Source organism: Salvelinus fontinalis, chromosome 2 (assembly GCF_029448725.1).
Source record: "Salvelinus fontinalis isolate EN_2023a chromosome 2, ASM2944872v1, whole genome shotgun sequence".
NCBI lineage: Eukaryota > Metazoa > Chordata > Actinopteri > Salmoniformes > Salmonidae > Salvelinus > Salvelinus fontinalis.
Window position 1 is genome coordinate 98,881,198 of NC_074666.1, and position 26,303 is coordinate 98,907,500.

Below are 26,303 nucleotides of genomic sequence, written 5' to 3' on the forward strand. Positions count from 1 at the left end.
GCTCTCACACTTCAGCGTTCAGTTGAGAGAGAAATGGGCCTGTTTTCTTTGTAGCTCAAAAGTATTTAGGGTAAGGTAAAGAGTTAACTACAGTAAAACAAAACTTCCTCACAAATTTACCCATCATGTAAACCTATCGATCATAGCTACAGTAGGCCACACAACGTGCGCGTCATCCTTGCACAGGTTGGGCACACTCTCCAAAGCGCACAGTTGGAACACGAGGGGATACTTGTTGAGTTCTAGAGCCCACGACCAGGGTTCCTATTCGCAATCCCCATACAACTTTCATGTTATGAGTAAAATCCTTTCGGAAAAATTTATATGTTATCCTCCAAAAAGCAGGTTTAATTGTCCACAGTCAGACACGAAACAGATGACAGAAATTGCCTCTATCGGCATGGAACATAGGCCCATCTCTCCAAAGACAGCTGAATATTCTCCTAAAGTTGTTCCTGAACAAAAAAAGCAGTAGGCTACCGTGTGTCCCAGAACGGTAACGTTGCCCGGGGAAAAATAAATCCACCTGACCTCTCTCCCTCTCTCTGTGTGTGTACTGACCGATCGTCCCGTGCAGCACCTAGAGACAGTAGCCCAAACCTAGTGGCTCTGGCTGTGCTGTGTGGGCCGCGTAGTGCGAGCCTCCTTTTCAGGCCCTCCCTAAAATGGAATTCTAGGTGGTGGTGACTAGGCAGTAGGTATGTCGAGCTCCAGAAGAACACAGTCCTGGAGACAGTTGAGATCTTGCAGTAAACCATTGCCACCAAATGGAAAGGTTTGGCTCTGCACTCTCCTATGTAAAAGTGTGGGGAATAAATGACTATTGTACCTTCCTCTTCCCAAACAATAATCAGAACAACAAGGTTTTCGTATACCATATTAGGATTTATCAAGTTTCTGAGTAAAATATACATTTAGAACGTTGATTTGCCTAACCATGTTTTCATATTTTAGGCCTCTATTATCAGGCTGTCTATTACGGCATTGGATTGGAAACAAGATCTATATTTACAAACATGTATATTTACAAAGATAGACAAGAAGTCAGTCTTTAGAGTCTAGTTTTTGTTTCTTTCATCCATGTGTCATTGTATGATGGCTGATCTCTCATCTGATCTGTCTATAAAATCTCATTGGGCTACTTAACTGGTCTATACACACTATTGGAGTTGGAGCGCCGACTGGTGGTCATTAGGAGGGGCGTGCCAAATAAACGTCTGAAATAAAAGTGAAAGATTTTTAGCTATAGAACTGTTTTACATTGATGTCTCCTAGATTTGATTTACCTCTAAACCTGTTTTACCTTGATGTCTCCAATATATTGTCTTGATGAACACCATGTATGTATGTATGAGAAGTCTTTGCATTTAACTTTTTACATTGTACATTGTTGAAATTTAAACATTTTATCAACGCATTACCTTTATATTGAGTTTGAAATATATATCAAATATCACAATGAAGTATCACGTTGGAACTGTCCGGTTTAAAAATGTGTCCACCACGGACTTCGTTTCCGAGGCACGGACGGGGATCGAGCCCGCGATCTTCGGTTTACGAGACCGACGCCTTACCACTTGGCCACCGCGCCTGGTAATAGTGCGTAGGAAAAATATGAGTTTTCAAACCTTTTTCCTGCCAATTGACTGAATCCGTTTGGAAAATGTTATAGATGATACAAATATATTTATTGATAGTAACAAGTGTTTATGACGAGCAATCTCAAACATACATCTCCAAACCAAGACACACCATGTAATCTTCTAGTTGACCACTTAGCTAAAACTGACGTTGGTAGCTAGCTACTGGAAGTTAGCTACATGGGTCGTTTTTAAACTGTGACTTTAGCCGCTACAAAGCAAAATAGGACGATGATGATGCCGGATACGTGTTGTGTTTATTATCAGCATTGATCGATTGTATGACGCTATTTAGAACACGCCCTGTCCATGTGTTCCTGAATGTAGCACTGCACCCGGATGTAGTGGGTGACTAAGCTAATGATCATGTTGCTAGCCCAGTTTGGTATCTCGAGCATCGAACGTTATATGTTGACGATTATGTGATTTATAGCTAGATAGAGAACTTGGATGCAGATTGCAAGCGTGTCTCATTTTAACCTGTGCGCTTGGGTCATTTTGGTAAGTCCTAGGCATGTTCATAGCTCAGCAAAGATGTAGCTAGCTAGCTAACTAGCTGACCATATGAGAGTTCTGTACCGGTGTCATTGTCAAAAGTGGTCACCGAAGGTAGCAAATTCATGGAATGTTGGTCGAATACATATGGGCCTAATAATAATCTTTGTCTGATGTTATGTGCACCGCACTGTAACAAGTTGCAATGTTGTTAGCTAGCTACAATAACATTACAATGTTGTGAGCTAGCTACAATAACATTACAATGTTGTGAGCTAGCTACAATAACATTACAATGTTGTGAGCTAGCTACAATAACATTACAATGTTGTGAGCTAGCTACAATAACATTACAATGTTGTTATCTAGCTACAATAACATTACAATGTTGTGAGCTAGCTACAATAACATTACAATGTTGTGAGCTAGCTACAATAACATTACAATGTTGTTATCTAGCTACAATAACATTACAATGTTGTTAGCTAGCTACAATAACGTTACAATGTTGTGAGCCTGAGCTTTGAAACGAAGCTATGTTCCACATGTGTGTTCCGTGGAACATACAGTATTATTCAGGTTCCCTGAATCAGGGCAGTGAAATGTGTTCTATAAGATCATAAGTGTGTGTTTCACTTTTTGACCATGCTAGTTCTCGTTTAGCTACAACAGAGTAACGTTAGCCTACCTATTTTTATATGTTTTATTTCACCTTTATTTAACCAGGTAGGCTAGTTGAGAACAAGTTCTCATTTACAACTGCGACCTGGCCAAGATAAAGCATAGCAATTCGACACATACAACAACACAGAGTTACACATGGAGTAAACAAACATACAGTTAATAATACAGTGGAACAAAAGAAAACAATATAGCAATTAAACACTGGAATGGTAGATGTGCAAAAGATGAATGTGCAAGTAGAGATACTGGGGTGCAAAGGAGCAAGATAGATAAATAAATAAATACAGTATGGGGATGAGGTAGGTAGATAGATGGGCTGTTTACAGATGGGCTATGTACAGGTGCAGTGATCTGTGAGCTGCTCTGACAGCTGGTGCTTAAAGCTAGTGAGGGAGATATGAGTCTCCAGCTTCAGAGATTTTTGCAGTTCGTTCCAGTCATTGGCTGCAGAGAACTGGAAGGAAAGACGACCAAAGGAGGAATTGGCTTTGGGGGTGACCAGTGAGATATACCTGCTGGAGCGCGTGCTACGAATGTGTGCTGCTATGGTGACCAGTGAGTTGAGATAAGGCGGGGCTTTACCTAGCAGAGACTTGTAGATAACCTGTAACCAGTGGGTTTGGCAACGAGTATGAAGCGAGGGCCAACCAACGAGAGCGTACAGGTCGAAATGGTGGGTAGTGTATGGGGCTTTGGTGACAAAACGGATGGCACTGTGATAGACTGCATCCAATTTGTTGAGTAGAGTGTGGAAGGCTATTTTATAGATGACATCACCGAAGTCGAGGATCGGTAGGATGGTCAGTTTTACGAGGGTATGTTTGGCAGCATGAGTGAAGGATGCTTTGTTGCGATATAGGAAGCCGATTCTAGATTTCATTTTGGATTGGAGATGCTTAATGTGAGTGGAAGGAGAGTTTACAGTCTAACCAGACACCTAGGCATTTGTAGTTGTCCACGTATTCTAAGTCAGAGCCGTCCAGAGTAGTGATGCTGGACGGGCGAGCAGGTGCGGGCAGTGATCGATTGAATAGCATGCATTTAGTTTTACTTGCGTTTAAGAGCAGTTGGAGGCCACGGAAGGAGAGTTGTATGGCATTGAAGCTCGTCTGGAGGTTAGTTAACACAGTGTCCAAAGAAGGGCCAGATGTATACAGAATGGTGTCGTCTGCGTAGAAGTGGATCAGAGAATCACCAGCAGCAAGAGCAACATCATTGATATATACAGAGAAGAGAGTCGGCCCGAGAATTGAACCCTGTGGCACCCCCATAAAGACTGCCAGAGGTCCGGACAACAGGCCCTCCGATTTGACACACTGAACTCTATCAGAGAAGTAGTTGGTAAACCAGGCGAGGCAATCATTTTAGAAACCAAGGATCTTCGAATCTGCCAATAAGAATGTGGTGATTGACAGAGTCGAAAACCTCAGCCAGGTCGATGAATACAGGTGCACAGTAATGTCTCTTATCGATGGCGGTTATGATGTCGTTTAGAACCTTGAGCGTGGCTGAGGTCAACCCATGACCAGCTCTGAAACCAGATTGCATAGCGGAGAAGGTACGGTGGGATTCGAAATGTTCGGTAATCTGTTTGTTAACTTGGCTTTCGAAGACCTTAGAAAGGCAGGGTAGGATAGATATAGGTCTGTAGCAGTTTGGGTCTAGAGTGTCACCCCCTTTGAAGAGGGGGATGTTACTTACCGTAACTGAATTTCATATTCCATTCTATATTCATAATATTGTTTCTATATAACCTGGTAAAGCTACATTCCCAACTGTTCCTTTGCAGGTGAGAAAGCCTGGGAATCAGCGCTACTGCGGTAGGAACCCGGGAGAAGCTGGAAAACCCGGGAGAGACCCTGAACTGACACCCCAGCTCTGTCCCAAGCCGTCGCTGATCTGCCACTCCTCCATGTTCCAGGTGTAGGTTAAACCCTTGAAGCTGGAGAGACCCTGAAGTCCCACCCTTGTGACACCCCTCGGTCCCCAGCACCAGCCTCACCCCCTCTGACGACCTACCATGCCCCTGATCGTGGATGCTGTGTGGGCCGTGTGGAGCATCGGGGCGGGGGTCTATGACTACTTCCACACCAGTGCCATGGAGGAACGCATCGGCAACCTGGAGAGCGTCCTCACCATCCACCAGTGTGTCATAGCAGCCCTTTCCGCAGGCCTCGTCCTCCTCATGACCTACATACTGTGGAGAAAACACTGAAGCCATGGTCGTATTCAGACAGTGAGATGGCCCCGGGGGAAAGTTTCCCCTAGGTACAGATCTTGGATCATTTCCCCCTCCCTCAATCCTATCTGTAACCAGTAGTGGGGAAAATACTAAACTGACCCAAGATCAGCATCTAGGGGCAACTTCACCCTATTCCAGCGGAGATGGGAGATGAGACGGTCCTAGATACTCCAGACCTAAGGACTGCATTACGGCTAGCGTCGGCTACTCACCAGACTAACAGCCAGTCCCAAATCACTCCCTAACCCTCCCCCATTGTCTTATGTCATATCATGCGATGACTGTCAGTTTAGGGACGGGGCATCGTGTAGGAGTGACGCCACTTAGCATAAGATAATGACCTTGGCCCCTAACCCTTGGGTGTTGGCAGATCTGAAGGGTCTTGATAAGTATAAGCAGATAGGTATAAGCAGTGTAATGCTGGATCATCACATTACTACTACTACTACTGGAGCTCAACAGACAGTCTGCAACCCCTCCCTAGTCCTTCCCCTCGGCCCTGACCATCAAAGAACGGTCTGGATAGGTATGACAACTGGGTAGGTATAGGATTCTGTTTCATCAAAGCACTACTATTGGAAGATGAGCTCAAGAGACCATGAGGAGTTGCTTGTGGAAGCTTCCTGGTGGAAAGTAGTCCTGGTATACAGTACAAAGGCTCTATTAGAGCTTGTTGGAGTAGTCACCCCTCCAAGTCTCGTTTGTCACTCTGCTGTTACTTGGAACGGGATTGAGAGGAAGTCTGGGAGCTGAGGGTAGCTGGAGAGGGGCTCTTCAATCTGAGAGCTTGAGTGCCGTGATGACTGTAGCCTGGTCCCAGATCTGTTTGTGCTATCGTGTCAACTCCTTGCCATGCCAAACATGGAATTGACATGATAGCACAAACAGATCTGGGACCAGTCTATCATGACTGGCTGTGATCAGAAAACACTGTATTTTGCTACTGTGTGGATACTGACGTCTAGCCTGGTCCCTGATCTGTTTGTGCTGTCTTGCCAACAATGACCGTAATGACCGTAGGAGTGGGCAAGACCATACAAACAGATCTAGGACCAGGCTGACTCCTGGCCACTTGTTTAATTTAAAACTATCATCCATTGAATGTGATTGATTCATGTTGGTACTTTATATTGCCGAAAGGGATTTGTGAAACATGACTTCCGTCCATGTGACTGTAGAATGAGCCTACATAATAATGACACTGTTGGGACTTAACATTATAAACCGCTTTCCCACACACAGATTAAGCCTAGTCCTAGAATAAAAAGCATGGTCAATGGAGAATCTCTATTAAAAGTGATTTATTATTTTTTTAGCCCAGGATTAGACTTAAACTGTCTGAAACCTTCCATGTAAGAGAAAGATAACACCTTTTTAAGTTACTGTCCAGGTAAAAAAAAAATACACGTTTCCATGTCGATGACACCTTTTAACGGTTTTCTCTGTATTTGTACGTCATAACATCTCGTTTTTAAAATCATGCTTTTATCATTGTTGGATCTGTTACCCGTCTACCTGGTTGACTAATATCATGTCTGTTGGCCATTGTTGTCGACTCAAGTGCTACTGTGTGTATTTTGCTGAATCACTACCTGGTTGTTGGTTTCTATGTGAACAAAAGGCATTAATGTCAGGTTAATAAATAATGTGATTAACTCTGCACTATTCTTTCCTCCTTAATGTATTTGAAGTATTTGTTTATCATGTACAAACTATGATTTGTAATTCCTTTGAAAGTTGGGTGCCATGCCAGTGGTCATAGCTGGTTGTAATGACGTCACTGAGATACTGTCCTGTAGGTTTTAACTTCAAACCTGTTCTTGGAGAGATACCCTCCTGTAGGTTTACACTCCAAACCTGTTCCTGGAGAACTACTGTCCTGTAGGTTTTAACTTCAACCTTGTTCCTGGAGAACTACCCTCCTGTAGGTTTACACTCCAAACCTGTTCCTGGAGAACTACTGTCCTGTAGGTTTTAACTTCAACCTTGTTCCTGGAGAACTACCCTCCTGTAGGTTTACATTCCAAACCTGTTCCTGGAGAGGTACCCTCCTGTAGGTTTACACTCCAACCCTGTTCCTGGAGAACTACTGTCCTGTAGGTTTACACTCCAACCCTGTTCCTGGAGAACTACTGTCCTGTAGGTTTTAAATTCAACCCTGTTCCTGGAGAGCTACTCTCCTGTAGGTTTACACTCCAATTCTAATCTAGCACACCTGATTCTAATAATTATCTGGTTGATAAACTGAATCAGGTTAGTTACAACTGGGGTTGGAGTGAAAACCTACAGGAGGGTAGCTCTCCAGGAACAGGGTTGGAGTGAAAACCTACAGGAGGGTAGCACTCCAGGAACAGGGTTGGAGGCCCCTGCCATAGATTCACGTGACTCCTGTTTCCAACATAAACAACATGCCATGTTCCAAATGGCAACTTATTCCCTACATAGTGCACTACGTTTGACCAGATCCCTATGGGCCGGGATCTCCGGGATGTCGATGGAAGTCGAGGTCAGATACCTAAGGAAGAGAAGAGCAGGTGTGGTTAGTTCCTGTCACCTGACCAGAACAATGAATGGAGAAAGGGAAAAGAGTCTATTGGTTCTTTTTTTAATTTATGTTTTGACACAGAACACCTCCCTACCACAGGAGGTTGGTGCACCTTAATTGGGGAGTACGGGCTCGTGGTAATGGATGGGGCGGAATCGTATCAAACGCATCAAAAACATGGTTTGATGCCATTCCATTCGCTCCGTTACCAGCCATTATTATGAGTCGTCCTCCTCTCAGCAGCCTCCACTGCTCCCTACACATGTTGAAGCTAAAGGTATGTAAGGTAAGACCATTCCTACACATGTTAAAGCTAAAGGTATGTAAGGTAAGACCATTCCTACACATGTTAAAGCTAAAGGTATGTAAGGTAAGACCATTCCTACACATGTTAAAGCTAAAGGTATGTAAGGTAAGGTAATACCATCCCTACACATGTTAAATCTAAAGGTATGCAAGGTAAGGTAAGACCATCCCTACACATGTTAAAGCTAAAGGTATGTAAGGTAAGGTAAGACCATTCGTCCCCAAAATGCTACAATGTAAAAACTGTAAAGGATTTGGCCATGTGGCATATGTGTGGAGGCTGAAGATCGGAGTGAAGAAGGTCAGGGCTGCGATTGTGGTGGCGATCATGATCCAAATCAAATGTATTTATAAAGCCCTTCTTACATCAGCTGATATCTCAAAGTGCTGTACAGAAACCCAGCCTAAAACCCCAAACAGCAAGCAATGCAGGTGTAAAAGCACAGTGGCTAGGATAAACTCCCTAGAAAGGCCAAAACCTAGGAAGAAACCGAGAGAGGAACCAGGCTATGAGGGGTGGCCAGAGGTCTTGAAGTGCCCTGTAAAAGGGTGAAGGAAGTTGAGCTGGCGAAAGTCAGGACGGTCCATCAGATCTCCTATGCGGATGCAACCAAAAGAGTTGAGAAAGCAAGTGACAGTGTTGAAGGTATGATACGCAGATGCAACACAGCCCGCGTGTCAAGCAAGAGAACGGTGTGTTAAAAAGGTGGATTTTATAGCATTTATTACAACTGTTATTAATTGTACGGCACAAAGTATTAAAGAAATCTAAGAAGTTGAACATCATCGTGGCTGCAGCTGAAAAGTATGTGGGACTTCAATGGAAGATGTGCCACACTCCCAGGCTCCTGAGCCAGAGTATGAATTGGATTTGGCGGTTTTGTTTTAACAGAAGAAATAAGATGTTTTGGATATTTTTTGCCCCCTCACACCGACAATGTTTCTATTTTTGTGATCTTTTTGTTTTCATCCCGCACAGTAGGTGGCGGCAATACACTTTTTGAGTGTAGTCTGCTGATACATACAAAGAAAAAGAAGTAGCGAGTGTGCGTCACTAGTTACCACAGCCACAAGGTAAGAAGGCCTGCCTACTCGACCAATCAGAGGAGGGAGTGTGATGACGTGAATGCCGGTTTACGTTTCGTGGGAAACGACCAATCAGGTGAGGGAGTGTGATGACGGGGCAGAAAAGAGACGTGTATTTGTTTTATCCAGTGATCCACCAATTATTTGATTATTTATTAGCTATAATAAAACCAACCGTTCTAAATGCAAAGTGGTAATCAGATGTCTTATTCAAACTCAGCTTGCAAGTTTATCATGATGTTTGCCCTTACTCATAGTTACTTTAACCCAAAATAGGTTTACTCCAGTAGTTGCATTGTTTTTAAAATGGCATGTAGACCAACAAATTGATATATCTTAATTTTAGATCTTTATTTTCAAAATCCACAAGTTAAACGTTCACAGCTTCACAGCAATGTTCACATAAATTTCATTAAAAACAAATTTGGGCTGATTTAAGATGAAAATGTCTACTCTTTTACTTTATTTGGCATCCAGGCACTTACCATAGTCATTTATTTATTTCACTTAACATAGCCTTGCAATCCATCTTTTTGTTATTTTGTACCAGTTTCCAAAGGCATGGTCTTCAAGCTATGGAATATGGTCGAAACATTTTCATTAAAATAATAATTGATTGGACTACTTTCCTCACCACACGAACCCCACTTACAACCTCTTTATTTGATTTGATTGGCCCACTTACAACCTCTTTATTTGATTTGATTGGCCCACTTACAACCTCTTTATTTGATTTGATTGGCCCATCCACCCATGTCTTCAGAGGACAAAGGTAACTTTATACATTATTCATACACTTGACATACATGGCACTTTTATACAAAGTATTACACGATAGGAATACAGTTTGATATACACGTAAAATTGTACTGATCCATAGCCGTGTGACCACTGAGTTAGGACACCTGTTTAAAAGACCCATCTTCCATCTTATTAAGGAACATTCCATTGTTAGTACTTCAACATTATTCTAATTAAATGTTATAAAGTGTATGGTGTAAATGACAGTGATCCGTCTCTGAACTTACTTCCTTCTTGTCTCTTTCAGCAGCATATTTCTCTTTGGCTTTTGTCTGTCTTTGCCCTGGTGTCATTCATACAGTACCCTCAGAAAGTATTTACACCCCTTGACTTTTTCCTAATTGTCTTGTGTTACAGCCTGAATTTAGATTTTTTGGGGGGGTCACTGGCCTACACGCAATACCCCATAATGTCAAAGTGGAATTATGTTTTTAGACATTTTTACGAATTAATTAAAAATGAAAATCTGAAATGTCTTGAGTCAATAAGTATTCTACCTTTTTTATGGCAAGCCTAAATAAGTTCAGGAGTAAAAATGTGACCGACCGCCTCGATTCGGTCTTACGTAGCAACATTTGAAATTGTGTTTATTTTTTACACTGGATAAAAGTAGAACTACACTGCAGTTGAGGAACAATGGGAAAGGAATTATGCTTTGAAAGTTGATAAACTTGTAACCCCACCTTTGAGAAAATGGCCCTTGGATGTTTGGTACACCTACTGAAGAGCCCTTTGTCTACACCTATTCAGCATTGTTCACACGCTCTTAAGCCTTAGCCCCACCCGTCTCTTTAAGGATTCACATGTGAGGTCATGTGCTTAACAGAGTTAGTAGTGTCGTAAACAACCAAAGATTTCAAGACTAAAAATTGTGAAAGTAGTAGCCTACAATAAGGAAAAAATCCAAGTAAAAATACACTATCTAGTCCTTGGCCTATATCCTAGTCTGACTTTGGTGTGGTCCCATGTGGCTCAGTTAGTGATCCTTACAACACCAGAGTTGTGGGTTTGATTCCCACAGGAGACCAGACCAGTATGAAAAATGTATGAAGTCGCTCTGGATAAGAGTGTCTGTTAAATTACTCAAATGTAATGTTGTTCTTCACATTTACCGTCTCTGATAAACACACACAATGAAATTAAAGTTTATTTGTCACATGCACAGGATACAGAAATACATGATTATTTGCATAGTAACAATAGAAAGTGTCCAGACTCAAATATTTTATAATTATTAGATCACGCTTCCCCAGAAACTTGTCTAAATTGATGGATCATGTGCACGAAATGCTATAATCACCACCCAATTCACACCGGAGTTTCTTACCAAGAAGACAGTGGCCGAGATTGGACTTAAATATGCTTGAAAATCTATGGCAAGACTTTTGAAAATAATAAATGAGAAAATAATAAATAGGCAAATATTGTACAATCCAGGTGTGCAAAGTTCTAAGAGACTTACCCAGAAAGACTCATAGCTGTAATTGCTGCCAAAGGTGATTCTAACATGTATTGACTCAGGGATGTGAATACGTATGTAAATGAGATATATTTCTGTATTTCATTTTCAATACATTTGCAAAAATTTCTAAAAACATATTTGAACTTTTTCCATTATGGGGTATTGTGTGTTGTAAATGGGTGAGAATTAGTTTTAGTTTTAATCCATTTTGAATTCAGGCTGTAACACGTTCACCTGTAACGCGTTCACCTGTAACGCGTTCACCTGTAACACGTTCACCTGTAACACGTTCACCTGTAACACGTTCACCTGTAACACGTTCACCTGTAACACGTTCACCTGTAACACGTTCACCTATAACACGTTCACCTATAACACGTTCACCTATAACACGTTCACCTGTGGAATAAGTCAAGGAGTATGAATACTTTCTAAAGACACTGTCTTTGTGCCCACAACTTGAAATGGTAGCCTATAAAAATAAAAAGAGAGTTGCACGCTCTACAGTTGAAGTCGGAAGTTTACATACACCATAGCCAAATACATTTAAACTCAGTTTTTCACAATTCCTGACATGTAATCCTAGTAAAAATTCCCTGTCTGAGGTCAGTTAGGATCACCACTATATATTAAGAATGTGAAATGTCAGAACAATATTGGAGAGAATGATTTATTTCACCTTTTATTTCTTCCACAAGCTTCCCACAATAAGTTGGGTGCATTTTGGCCCATTCCTCATGACAGAGCTGACAGAGCTGGTGTAACAGTCAGGTTTGTAGACCTCCTTGCTCGCACACGCTTTTCTGCCCACACATTTTCTATAGGATTGAGGTCAGGGCTTTGTGATGGCCACTCCAATACCTTGACTTGGTTGTTCTTAAGCCATTTTGCCACAACTTTGGAAGTATGCTTGGGGTCATTGTCTATTTGGAAGACCCATTTGCGATCAAGCTTTAACTTCCTGACTGATGTCTTGAGATGTTGCTTCAATATATCCACGTAATTTTCTTTCCTCATAATGTCATCTATTTTGTGAAGTGCCCCAGTCCCTCCTGCAGCAAAGCACTCGCACATCATGATGCTGCCACCCCGGTGCTTCACGGTTGGGATGGTGTTCTTTGACTTGCAAGCCTCCCCCTTTTTCCTTCAAACATAACAATGGTCATTATGGCCAAACAGTTCTATTTTTGTTTCATCAGACCAGAGGACATTTCTCCAAAAAGTGCCATCTTTGTCCTTATGTGCAGTTGCAAACCGTAGTCTGGCTTTTTTATGGCGGTTTTGTTGCAGTGGCTTCTTCCTTACTGAGCAGCCCTTCAGGTTATGGCAATATAGGACTCCTTTACTGTGGATATAGATACTTTTGTACCTGTTTCCTCCAGCATCTTCACAAGGTCCTTTGCTGCTGTTCTAGGATTGATTTGCACTTTTCGCACCAAAGTACGTTCATCTCTAGGAGACAGAACATGAGTTGTTCTTGCAGGCATTTGAAAGTGAGTTGCTGTCAATTTGGAAATTGCTCTTTTTTTCTGAGGTCTTGGCTGATTTCTTTTGATTTTCCCATGATGTCAAGCAAAGAGGCACTGAGTTTGAAGGTATGCCTTGAAATACATCCACAAGTACACCTCCAATTGACTCAAATGATGTCAATTAGCCTATCAGAAGCTTCTAAAGCCATGACATCATTTTCTGGAATTTTCCAAGCTGTTTAAAGGCACAGTCAACTTAGTGTATGTAAACTTCTGACCCACTGGAATTGTGATACAGTGAATTATAAGTTAAATAATCTGTCTGTAAACAATTGTTGGAAAATGTACTTGTGTCATGCACAAAGTAGATGTACTAACCGACTTGCCAAAACTATAGTTTGTTAACACGAAATTTGTGGAGTGGTTGAAAAACGAGTTTTAATGACTTCAACCTAAGTGTATGTAAACTTCCGACCACCTCAGAGTAATGTATTGGTTAGACCACCACAGAGTAATGTATTGGTTAGACCACCTCAGAGTAATGTATTGGGTAGACCACCTCAGAGTAATGTATTGGGTAGACCACCTCAGAGTAATGTATTGGCTAGACCACCTCAGAGTAATGTATTGGGTAGACCACCTCAGAGTAATGTATTGGGTAGACCACCTCCCAGTAATGTATTGGGTAGACCACCTCAGAGTAATGTATTGGGTAGACCACCTCCCAGTAATGTATTGGGTAGACCACCTCCCAGTAATGTATTGGGTAGACCACCTCCCAGTAATGTATTGGGTAGACCACCTCAGAGTAATGTATTGGCTAGACCACCTCCCAGTAATGTATTGGGTAGACCACCACAGATAAATGTATTGGGTAGACCACCTCCCAGTAATGTATTGGGTAGACCACCTCAGAGTAATGTATTGGGTAGACCACCTCAGAGTAATGTATTGGTTAGACCACCTCAGAGTAATGTATTGGGTAGACCACCTCAGAGTAATGTATTGGGTAGACCACCTCAGAGTAATGTATTGGGTAGACCACCTCCCAGTAATGTATTGGGTAGACCACCTCAGAGTAATGTATTGGGTAGACCACCTCAGAGTAATGTATTGGGTAGACCACCTCAGAGTAATGTATTGGGTAGACCACCTCCCAGTAATGTATTGGTTAGACCACCTCAGAGTAATGTATTGGGTAGACCACCTCAGAGTAATGTATTGGGTAGACCACCTCAGAGTAATGTATTGGCTAGACCACCTCCCAGTAATGTATTGGGTAGACCACCTCAGAGTAATGTATTGGGTAGACCACCTCAGAGTAATGTATTGGGTAGACCACCACAGAGTAATGTATTGGGTAGACCACCTCAGAGTAATGTATTGGGTAGACCACCTCAGAGTAATGTATTGGGTAGACCACCTCAGAGTAATGTATTGGGTAGACCACCTCCCAGTAATGTATTGGGTAGACCACCTCCCAGTAATGTATTGGTTAGACCACCTCCCAGTAATGTATTGGTTAGACCACCTCCCAGTAATGTATTGGGTAGACCACCTCCCAGAAATGTATTGGGTAGACCACCTCAGAGTAATGTATTGGGTAGACCACCTCCCAGTAATGTATTGGTTAGACCACCTCCCAGTAATGTATTGGGTAGACCATCTCCCAGTAATGTATTGGGTAGACCACCTCCCAGTAATGTATTGGGTAGACCACCTCCCAGTAATGTATTGGGTAGACCACCTCCCAGTAATGTATTGGGTAGACCACCTCCCAGTAATGTATTGGGTAGACCACCTCAGAGTAATGTATTGGGTAGACCACCTCCCAGTAATGTATTGGGTAGACCACCTCCCAGTAATGTATTGGGTAGACCACCTCCCAGTAATGTATTGGGTAGACCACCTCCCAGTAATGTATTGGGTAGACCACCTCCCAGTAATGTATTGGGTAGACCACCTCCCAGTAATGTATTGGGTAGACCACCTCAGAGTAATGTATTGGGTAGACCACCTCCCAGTAATGTATTGGGTAGACCACCTCCCAGTAATGTATTGGGTAGACCACCTCCCAGTAATGTATTGGGTAGACCACCTCAGAGTAATGTATTGGGTAGACCACCTCAGAGTAATGTATTGGCTAGACCACCTCCCAGTAATGTATTGGGTAGACCACCTCCCAGTAATGTATTGGGTAGACCACCTCCCAGTAATGTATTGGGTAAACCACCTCCCAGTAATGTATTGGGTAGACCACCTCCCAGTAATGTATTGGGTAAACCACCTCCCAGTAATGTATTGGGTAGACCACCTCCCAGTAATGTATTGGGTAGACCACCTCAGAGTAATGGAACAGAACGGAAAATGCGTCATCACACTCCCTCATCTGATTGGTCGGATAGGCTGGCCTTCTGAGCTGTCGTTCACGTCATCACACTCGCTCATCTGATTGGTCGAGTAGGGGGGCCTTCTGACTTTGTGGCTGTGGTAACTAGTGACGACTGCGTGTGAGTGGCAAACGTTTCTCTACCGAACGTCATCTGCCGACCCGTGATGATTCGCACCAATCACAACTCTCACTTCTCTAAACAACGCCTCTGATTCGGCTAGGATCTGTGAGGGCGGTTGCTTTCAAGTCACCATTTGAATTGTTGAGTTCAGGGAGTTTATTCCTGATATGTGGGAGAAAAAAAACGGTCAATTTGACTGTTCCGTAGAAGTGCTCAGGAAAATTGTACTAAATGGTTAATTAGCGTAGAGTTTTGTAGCTTTACCAAACCGACATAGTGGCTAGCCATTCTTTCATGGCATCTTTCCAAATCACCTTATTTGTTGTGATATCTACAGCGATTCAGCAGGTCCAGCTAACAAGCTAGCTCAGGCTTAGCATAACTAGCTAACTGATGTTCAGTAGGAAACATAGCTACACAGACATAGCTAGGTGAACGTGCCGGGTGCTTGCTAACTTCTCTAATTTCGTGCGTCCTTGCGATTTAATCTAAATTGTTTCTCTGACGAACTGTTTTCTAGCCAACAAACAATGCATTTCTACAAGTCTAATGTTTATTCCATGTAATTGACAAGAAGATAGCTAGCTAACTTTGCTGGCTAACACCGCCCGGCTAGCTTCAGCTTGCTCGTTTTTGGTAACGTTACTCTTTGTTTTGACAAAGGACCTGATATTTTTTTTTCTTCCATATTTGGAATATACCTGGGACATTTTTGTATTTCCTGGGCCATGTCTCCCCAGAAGCACGGTTCTTCTGACGGCGGCAACAACGTATCGGGTCCCGTTGTGGGATACGTTGGTACCGGTGGCGGCAGAGCGAACGGCCGTGTCTACCACCACCAAACAACTGCAGTTGTGGTGCCCGCAGCCAAGAAGCCGAAAATGGAACTGGTTCAAGCCGATCATGAGTTGTTCTTGCAGGCATTTGAAAGTGAGTTGCTGTCATTGTCGTCATATAATGTTGTTGCACGATTAGTTATCTTTATATTGCTAGATTGGCATTTACAATCAATCTCTATATTTAATCTAGCCTATATAGGAGTGTCCCTTGTGATCGTGTGGCATCTTTTGAAAAACAAAATTATAACCACATTTCACCATAAAGACGCCAAGTTCAAAGCATCTGACAACATGATTTGACAGTCATCCGTATACAAAGAAATCTGATCCTATTTTAGATTTATAGCTAACTACTGTAGTTAATTTATTTTACCACGTGTTTGCTTACTTCCTCTGAAGAGATGACATGTGCCAGCACTACTTTAAGAAATCAGCATGTGCTGCCTTTGAAATATGTAAAAAAAAAATATTTGTGTAACATTTATTTAACTAGGCAAGTCAGTTAAGAACAAATTCTTATTTACATTGACGGCCTACCAAAAGGCAAAAGGCCTTCTGCGGGGACGGGGGCTGGGATTAAAATAAAATAAAAATATAGGACCAAACACACATCACCACGAGAGACAACACAACAGTACATACAGAGAGACCTAAGACAACATAGCATGGCAGCAACACATGAAAACACAGCATGGTAGCAATTGTGTACTAACTCATGTTTACTATGTACTAACTAACGTTCTTCTACACCTGCATTGCTTGCTGTTTGGGGTTTTAGGCTGGGTTTCTGTACAGCACTTTGTGACATAAGTTGATGTAAGAAGGGCTTTATAAATATATTCGATTGATTGATTAATGCAACACACGTAAATATGTATAGGGTCATTTTCATGTTAAAGGGACCCATGATCACCAACATGGGAAGTCTATATTTGTGAAAAATATAAAGGTGTGTGTTTATATATACATTTTTCAACCATTTCCCGTCCTAAAAATTAGGAATAAGCAAAGGCTTTGATTTCTGGTCAAACAGATGGAAAAGGGGTCTTGTAATACTTTTTCTGGTAGAAGTTTTCTAAGGTTTTAGAAATACATTAAAACACAACAATGTTGAAGTAAAGACTCCTAAAATCAACACTTATATTTTGTTTTGGAGAAGTGTTTCTGCCTTCTGTAAGTTTAAGAAAACATTCCCCTGTGTCTTGATATTCCGTTATCAAAAACCCATATAGCTAGAGTGTTTTTACTGACGTACATTTTGTTTATGATTTATTAAGTGATGACAACTCGAAATCAAATCGGTAACAGAATTTCAGAAAAATCAGTAACTGAATTTCTGCAATTGAATTGGCTACAATGGGAAATCATAGTTGTCACAAACCACAGTTGGATTCACATGTTTGGACAGCACAGTAGAGTACAGTAAAGAAAGGTATAGTTCTATACAGTATACAGTAGAGCACACTAGTTGAGTGCACTATAATGTACTGCACGACTGTACTGAACTGAACTGTCTTCTACTGAACTGAACTGTCTTCTACTGAACTGAACTGTCTTCTACTGAACTGAACTGTCTTCTACTGAACTGAACTGTCTTCTACTGAACTACTGAACTGAACTGTCTTCTACTGAACTACTGAACTGTCTTCTACTGAACTGAACTATCCTCTACTGAACTGAACTATCCTCTACTGAACTGTACCATCCTCTACTGAACTGTACTATCCTCTACTGAACTGTACTATCCTCTACTGAACTGAACGATCCTCTACTGAACTGAACGATCCTCTACTGAACTGAACGATCCTCTACTGAACTGAACGATCCTCTACTGAACTGAACGATCCTCTACTGAACTGAACGATCCTCTACTGAACTGAACGATCCTCTACTGAACTGAACGATCCTCTACTGAACTGAACGATCCTCTACTGAACTGAACGATCCTCTACTGAACTGAACGATCCTCTACTGAACTGAACGATCCTCTACTGAACTGAACTATACTGTACTGTACTGACCTAGACTCTACTGACCTATACTCAACTGTACTGAACTATCCTCTACTGAACTATACTCTACTGAACTGAACTATCCTCTACTGAACTGAACTATCCTCTACTGAACTGAACTATCTTCTACTGAACTATACTGTACTGAACTATCCTCTACTGAACTATACTCTACTGAACTGAACTATCCTCTACTGAACTGAACTATCCTCTACTGAACTGAACTATCTTCTACTGAACTGTACTGAACTATCTTCTACTGAACTATCTTCTACTGAACTATCTTCTACTGAACTATCTTCTACTGAACTATCTTCTACTGAACTATCTTCTACTGAACTATCTTCTACTGAACTATCTTCTACTGAACTATCTTCTACTGAACTATCTTCTACTGAACTATCTTCTACTGAACTATCTTCTACTGAACTATCTTCTACTGAACTATCTTCTACTGAACTATCTTCTACTGAACTATCTTCTACTGAACTATCTTCTACTGAACTATCCTCTACTGAACTATCCTCTACTGAACTATCTTCTACTGAACTGTACTGAACTATACTCTGCTGTACTGAACTGAATAATACTGTACTGAACTCTGCTCTACTGAACTATACATTACTGCACTCTACTGTACGAGTATACGAATAAGATTGCTAATGTAAAGTAATTTACTGTAAGCTAATAAATGTTGACCCAGTGTCGGTTTCAGAGCCAACAATAATTGCCCTTCTAGGAGAAATAGTCTGTTATCAGTATAATGTTATTGTCAATGTAATTTACTGTGAACTTAATGAATGTTCAACCAGTCTATTGTGTTTCCAGAACCGACCCAGATCTACAGGTTTCTCAGAACAAGGAACTTGATAGCGGTACGTTGGAAGCCTTCTCAGCACCTGTCATTCTTTACTGTCTGTGGCCTCTAATGGTGTCTGTTTTGAAGATGGTAAACATTTAATGTACCTCCTAGAATAGCATTCTGTTGAGCAGATAAAGACTACCTTGAACCAGCTTTGACATGGCTGGTTAATGATGTCTGTTTTGAAGATGGTAAAGTGTTGATGCACTGCACAGTTCCACTAGATAGAATGGCCTTCTTTTGGTCATTGGACAACCTGTTGCAACATTTCTGTCAAAGTACAGAAGATGCAAGTGCAGATTTCTAATCGTTTTTTGTTGTTGTATTTTCAGCCCATATTTCTGCACAGAACCCTCACCTACATGTCCCACAGAAACTCCAGAACAAACGACAAACGGTAAAAACCTGCGTTAGCAATTTAAGTTATTCTTCAATAACACAAACTCCAAAGCAAATCAAGGGGAGAAAAATAGGTTTATTTGAGAAGGACACATGAAGATGTTATGCTGGGAGGTAGATGTTCATTCTCACTTGTCCTCAGCTTTTCTCCACTGAACAAAGGAACAGGAGGCCGTTTTATAGCCTAGGGTTGACCAATCAGAAGTCAGTATGACTGGGCCAATGGCCAAATAACCAGTATCCTGCTCCACACTCAATGTACAGAACGAAGCTCTGAGTTCAGGAGTGACATTCCACAGATTCTAAACAGCTGTTGAACTGAAAACCAACTCCTATTTACATTGACAATTCTCTGTTGACCGTTAGTATTATATCTCGTTTTTAGTGCTCTCGTCCTCTCATCCTCTCAAAGTCTGCGTTGTGTATTTATCTTCGACAGAATCATCACCTTCATGCAGGTGTAAGAATGTAACTGTTGAATGTTTTCACATGTCCATTGATATGTTGGGCATTCTCAGCGTACTGATGAAGCCAGTTTGATGAGTTTCCAGTCTTTAAATAGCCTACATGAGCAGCAGACATAATGACCGTGAACCCGACCACCTCAGAACCTGAAGAGTTGGTAGGGTTAAACCCTGTTGGATTACTGCAGGGGAGAGTATGTGTGTGGTTCAAAATGCTGTTATCTTAACAGAGGGCCAACCGCTATGGGGCTGCATAGTGTAGGAGGGGGCTGCCCCTGCTGTTTCACTGAGTGATGTAATCTATACATACATCTGTATGTCTCTGGACTTGTTTGACGTTGCAGGTGACTGCAGATCGACTGATCTACAAATCACCTTGCGTCATATAACTACTCATTTATTATCTGTAGATCAATTTACCCATGATGCATCATCACAGATGCTCTTGAAAAACAGTGATCCCTGTGTGATTTGAAAAAAATTGAAAATCAACGTTGTTGCTGGCGCTGCACTCTTCCTAACTGAACCACACAGGACCAGTGTCTGCTGAATGAGACGGCGTACGTGTAGGCTGGTTGGTTAATGGCTGTATCTTTCTCTATGTCAATGAGAAGTGGTGCGTTTAGTTATTAGCTGTTTTGCAAATTGGTTGATTATTGTGATATGTGGGGCCCTGAGTTCGTCTTGATTATACTGATATGTGGGGCCCTGAGTTCTTCATGATTATAGTGATATGTGGGGCCCTGAGTTCTTCATGATTATAGTGATATGTGGGGCCCTGAGTTCTTCTTGATTATAGTGATATGTGGGGCCCTGAGTTCTTCTTGATTATAGTGATATCTAGAATCAAATGTTTTCCCGAAACGTATCCTACCGCCTGTCTTTCTGCCCGACGCATCCTACCGCCTGTCTTTCTGCCCGACGCATCCTACCGTCTGTCTTTCTGCCCGACGCATCCTACCGTCTGTCTTTCTGCCCATAACGCATCCTAGCGTCTGTCTTTCTGCCCATAACGCATCCTACCGCCTGTCTTTCTGCCCGACGCATCCTACCGTCTGTCTTTCTGCCCATAACGCATCCTACCGTCTGTCTTTCTACCCATAACGCATCCTACCGTCTGTCTTTCTGCCCGACGCATCCTACCGTCTGTCTTTCTGCCCATAACGCTTCCTACAGTCTGTCTTTCTGCCCGACGCATCCTACCGCCTGTCTTTCTGCCCGACGCCTCCTACCGTCTGTCTTTCTGCCCATAACGCATCCTACCGTCTGTCTTTCTACCCATAACGCATCCTACCGTCTGTCTTTCTGCCCATAACGCATCCTACCGTCTGTCTTTCTGCCCATAACGCATCCTACCGTCTGTCTTTCTGCCCATAACGCATCCTACCGTCTGTCTTTCTGCCCGACGCATCCTACCGCCTGTCTTTCTGCCCATAACGCATCCTACCGCCTGTCTTTCTACCCATAACGCATCCTACCGCCTGTCTTTCTGCCCATAACGCATCCTACCGCCTGTCTTTCTACCCATAACGCATCCTACCGTCTGTCTTTCTGCCCATAACGCATCCTACCGTCTGTCTTTCTGAAAGCTTGTTCTATTGCCAACATGACTAGCTAAGTTTTAAAATACGATATTAATACGATGTTAAGCTTTCACAAGGCTATTCAGGGAAACTGATGGTCATTTTGGTGCCCGTAGAAAGGAGTCATGAGTGCCTTCTGGTGCGTGTGGCGAGGTGACAAACCCGGCTCATTCTGAACGGAACAACCCAGGGTATGAGGCCATGTCATCTTGGAATGTTGAGCTCTGACGTCATGTATAGCGTGTTACTGTACAGACGCTGAGCTCTGACGTCATGTATAGCGTGTTACTGTACAGACGCAGAGCTCTGACGTCATGTATAGCGTGTTACTGTACAGACGCTGAGCTCTGACGTCATGTATAGCGTGTTACTGTACAGACGCTGAGCTCTGACGTCATGTATAGCGTGTTACTGTACAGACGCTGAGCTCTGACGTCATGTATAGCGTGTTACTGTACAGACGCTGAGCTCTGACGTCATGTATAGCGTGTTACTGTACAGACGCTGAGCTCTGACGTCATGTATAGCGTGTTACTGTACAGCCGCTGTTACAGTTTAGGAGATTATAAATACCCCAAAATCTGCCATTTCCACTCCATTTTCAAGGAGTGTATAGAGCTACACAGCCCCGTTCCTCATTGGGTTGAATTCATCCTCACTTTAAGATATTTATTTAAATTTAGTGGTGATGTCTGATTCTCCCACTTTCACACTTCCTGTCATGGATTTAACATCATTGGATGGTTGTAGGAGCCGTGGGTGGGGCCCTGTTCCAGCGTGGTTAAATCCTTGACGGGGAGTATACAACACAAGTGTGGAGAAGGACACAGCCTCAGATGTAGTCTAAATCCCCAGTGTGTCCTGTCTATTAACCCTGGGGGGTTCTCTGGGTGGGGTCAGGAAGTCCTCCAGGGTGGATCACCTGCTGTACAGAGTGGAGAAGAAGAGGGCTGAGCAGAAGACACACAGGTAAACAGACCATTATCTTCCAGAGCTGTGTTCCAATACTCACACTATTTCTGACAAATTGAGTATGTAGTTTGCTTATTAGTCATAGTATGGATATAGTTAGTATGACAAAGTTCCCGGATGTCGTACTACATTCGCCCAAATACGAAGTATACAAACAGTGGACACTATTTATGTGCCTTTAGGGCCAATAATGCAGTTCTTCAGAAAATGGGCGTGGCTTCACAACGTTTTCAGATTTGAAGTAAATGGCGGAAAATATGCAGCTTAAATCCAACGAGAGTGAATACAAATACATTCCTTTTAACTAACTATGACAAATGTTAACAAAATGTTGACCAATGTAATGACTTTTCAAATAAGTTATCTTACACGTTATGTTGGCTGACAATTTGTTAGCTACGCTGTCCTTACGAACCACATAGCATATCATTACAGCAGTATGTACCGGTATGTTAGCTACACTGTCCTTACGAACCACATATCATATCATTATATCAGTATGTACCGGTATGTTAGCTACGCTGTCCTTACGAACCACATAGCATATCATTACAGCAGTATGTACCGGTATGTTAGCTACGCTGTCCTTACGAACCACACAGCATATCATTACAGCAGTATGTACCGGTATGTTAGCTACGCTGTCCTTACGAACCACATAGCATATCATTACAGCAGTATGTACCGGTATGTTAGCTACGCTGTCCTTACGAACCACATAGCATATCATTACAGCAGTATGTACCGGTATGTTAGCTACTCTGTCCTTACGAACCACACAGCATATCATTACAGCAGTATGTACCGGTATGTTAGCTACTCTGTCCTTACGAACCACACAGCATATCATTACAGCAGTGTGTACCGGTATGTTAGCTACTCTGTCCTTACGAACCACACAGCATATCATTACAGCAGTGTGTACCGGTACGTTAGCTACGCTGTCGTTACGAACCACACTCTGAATTTACAAACGGACAACACTCTGAATTTACAAACGGACAATCTGACAACACTCTGAATTTACGAAGGCCCGGGGCACACTCTGGCACTCCAGATTTGAATTTATGAACGCACCCGAGGTTGTAAAATGTCTAGCTAGTTATTTGTTATGCTAACAAGCTAGCAAGAGGTTGCATAGCAACAGCATCAACTTCTGGTAGACAGGTGAAGAGCTAGTACGCTCAACTGAAAGGATACCGTTTGTTTACAGTATACTAAAATGAACTGATAGTATATATTCATGTAGTATACAGTATGTTAGTATGGGTACTCATTAAGTAGGTAGTATACAGTATGTTAGTATGGGTACTCAAGTATGTAGTATACAGTATGCTAGTATGGGTACTCAAGTATGTAGTATACAGTATGCTAGTATGGGTACTCATTAAGTGTGTAGTATACAGTATGTTAGTATGGGTACTCATTAAGTATACAGTATGTTAGTATGGGTACTCATTAAGTATACAGTATGTTAGTATGGGTACTCATTAAGTATACAGTATGTTAGTATGGGTACTCATTAAGTATACAGTATGTTAGTATGGGTACTCATTAAGTATACAGTATGTTAGTATGGGTACTCATTAAGTATGTAGTATACAGTATGTTAGTATGGGTACTCATTAAGTATGTAGTATACAGTATGTTAGTATGGGTACTCATTAAGTATACAGTATGTTAGTATGGGTACTCATTAAGTAGGTAGTATACAGTATGTTAGTATGGGTACTCATTAAGTAGGTAGTATACAGTATGTTAGTATGGGTACTCATTAAGTATGTAGTATACAGTATGTTAGTATGGGTACTCATTAAGTATGTAGTATACAGTATGTTAGTATGGGTATTCGAACACAGCTCTGGTCTTTTTCCGTTAGGCCGCTGTTGATACAGTGATGATGTGGCTTATTACACTTTCCTTGTTGAAAGTTCTCCAGGCCAATGTCCTCTACTTGACCGTTGACTTGCAAAACAAAATGGGACTGTATCAATGGGTAAAATACCAAAATATCGTTTTATTATTGCTTTAACTCCCAAAGTGCTTGATATCCATAGTCCACAAAAAAAAACACTCACACCTGAAAAAATGAGATCTAAGGTCTTTTTGGTAACTCTTGTATAACTCTGTCCCCAGCCTGGCTTCACACCTGCAACTCACCTTCACTGGGTTCTTTCATAAAGTCGGTAAGTGTTGAACTTGATGTTTGTAGGGGTGGTAGTTGGTAAGTGTTTAACTTGATGTTTGTAGGGATGGTAGTTGGTAAGTGTTTAACTTGATGTTTGTAGGGATGATAGTTGGTAAGTGTTTAACTTGTTTGCAGGGACGATGGCAAATATCAATTTAATCAGATATCAAATGCACGTTATTAGTTTAAATCCTGATGGTTACTGTCTTCTTATTCCCTCTAATCCTGACGGTTACTGTCTTCTTATTCTCCTCTAATCCTGACGGTTACTGTCTTCTTATTCCCTCTAATCCTGACGGTTACTGTCTTCTTATTCCACTCTAATCCTGACGGTTACTGTCTTCTTATTCCCTCTAATCCTGACGGTTACTGTCTTCTTATTCTCCTCTAATCCTGACGGTTACTGTCTTCTTATTCCCTCTAATCCTGACGGTTACTGTCTTCTTATTCTCCTCTAATCCTGACGGTTACTGTCTTCTTATTCCCTCTAATCCTGACGGTTACTGTCTTCTTATTCCCTCTAATCCTGACGGTTACTGTCTTCTTATTCCCTCTAATCCTGACGGTTACTGTCTTCTTATTCCCTCTAATCCTGACGGTTACTGTCTTCTTATTCCCTCTAATCCTGACAGTTACTGTCTTCTTATTCCACTCTAATCCTGACGGTTACTGTCTTCTTATTCCCCTCTAATCCTGACGGTTACTGTCTTTTTATTCCACTCTAATCCTGACGGTTACTGTCTTCTTATTCCCTCTAATCCTGACGGTTACTGTCTTCTTATTCTCCTCTAATCCTGACGGTTACTGTCTTCTTATTCTCCTCTAATCCTGATGGTTACTGTCTTCTTATTCCACTCTAATCCGGACGGTTACTGTCTTCTTATTCCCTCTAATCCTGACGGTTACTGTCTTCTTATTCCCTCTGATCCTGACGGTTACTGTCTTCTTATTCCCTCTAATCCTGACGGTTACTGTCTTCTTATTCCCTCTAATCCTGATGGTTACTGTCTTCTTATTCCACTCTAATCCGGGCGGTTACTGTCTTCTTATTCCACTCTAATCCGGGCGGTTACTGTCTTCTTATTCCACTCTAATCCTGACGGTTACTGTCTTCTTATTCCCTCTAATCCTGATGGTTACTGTCTTATTCCATCTACAGAGAAGTCATCAGTAGCCTCAGAGAATGAGCAGACCTCTGTTTCGCTAGAGGTGCTGCTGGTTAAAGTCTGTCACAAGAAGAGAAAGGTAAGAGGGAGAGAGTGTGAGAGCATCTGCTAAATGACAAATATGTAAACGTGTGTGTGTGTGTGTGTGCTGGCGCTCACACCTTATCTCATTTTATCCCTCTCTCTCATCCTCTCTTTTCTCTCTTTTCTTCCCACTCTCCCGTACACATTTCCACTCCCCCGTTTCTCTCCCACCTCCAGGATGTGAGCTGTCCAGTGAAGCAGGTTCCTACAGGGAAGAAGCAGGTGCCTCTGAACCCAGACAGCAGCACTTCCAGCAGTCAGCCCAAGCCAGGCTCCTGTCCTTCTCTGGTGGTGTCCAGTAGTGAGTTTGATGCCAGCAACGGCCACACGGTCAAGTCCTACTCCCTGTTGTTCCGAGTGTCTGGACCAGGCAGGACGCAGCACAACGGACTGGTCAATGGACAGACCAATGAGAATATAGGTAGGCTTAGTGCTGGAGTTAGTCACACTACATGTCAGTAGGGTAGATGGCTGGTGGGGGGGAACTCCAG

General features: G+C 42.2%; 1 protein-coding gene, 1 long non-coding RNA gene and 1 other non-coding gene across 6 annotated transcripts in view; 2 read left to right on the forward strand and 1 right to left on the reverse strand.

Annotated features, from left to right (window-relative positions):
- Positions 1 to 1,519: 1,519 nt before the first annotated feature.
- On the reverse strand, positions 1,520 to 1,591 carry trnat-cgu (transfer RNA threonine (anticodon CGU)). The gene has a single exon. It is a non-coding gene; the product is annotated as a tRNA-Thr (tRNA).
- A 60-nt stretch (positions 1,592 to 1,651) lies between these two features.
- LOC129832689 (uncharacterized) lies at positions 1,652 to 6,721 on the forward strand. The gene is made up of 2 exons (XR_008755997.1): positions 1,652 to 2,141; positions 4,609 to 6,721. It is a non-coding gene; the product is annotated as an uncharacterized LOC129832689 (long non-coding RNA).
- Positions 6,722 to 15,370: 8,649 nt separating this feature from the next.
- Positions 15,371 to 26,303, forward strand: part of LOC129832700 (polycomb protein suz12-A-like) — a 32,049-nt gene continuing 21,116 nt past the window's right edge. For all 4 annotated transcript variants that reach the window (XR_008755998.1, XR_008756001.1, XR_008756000.1 and 1 more), the window contains exons 1-7: positions 15,371 to 16,173; positions 18,923 to 18,969; positions 19,289 to 19,353; positions 22,303 to 22,371; positions 24,511 to 24,560; positions 25,722 to 25,807; positions 25,990 to 26,233. Coding sequence is in view for 1 of the 4 variants with exons in the window: in XM_055896716.1 (XP_055752691.1) it covers positions 15,972 to 16,173; positions 18,923 to 18,969; positions 19,289 to 19,353; positions 22,303 to 22,371; positions 24,511 to 24,560; positions 25,722 to 25,807; positions 25,990 to 26,233 (763 nt within the window). In the remaining 3 variants the exon portion in view is untranslated. The remainder of the gene's footprint in view (positions 16,174 to 18,922; positions 18,970 to 19,288; positions 19,354 to 22,302; positions 22,372 to 24,510; positions 24,561 to 25,721; positions 25,808 to 25,989; positions 26,234 to 26,303) is intronic.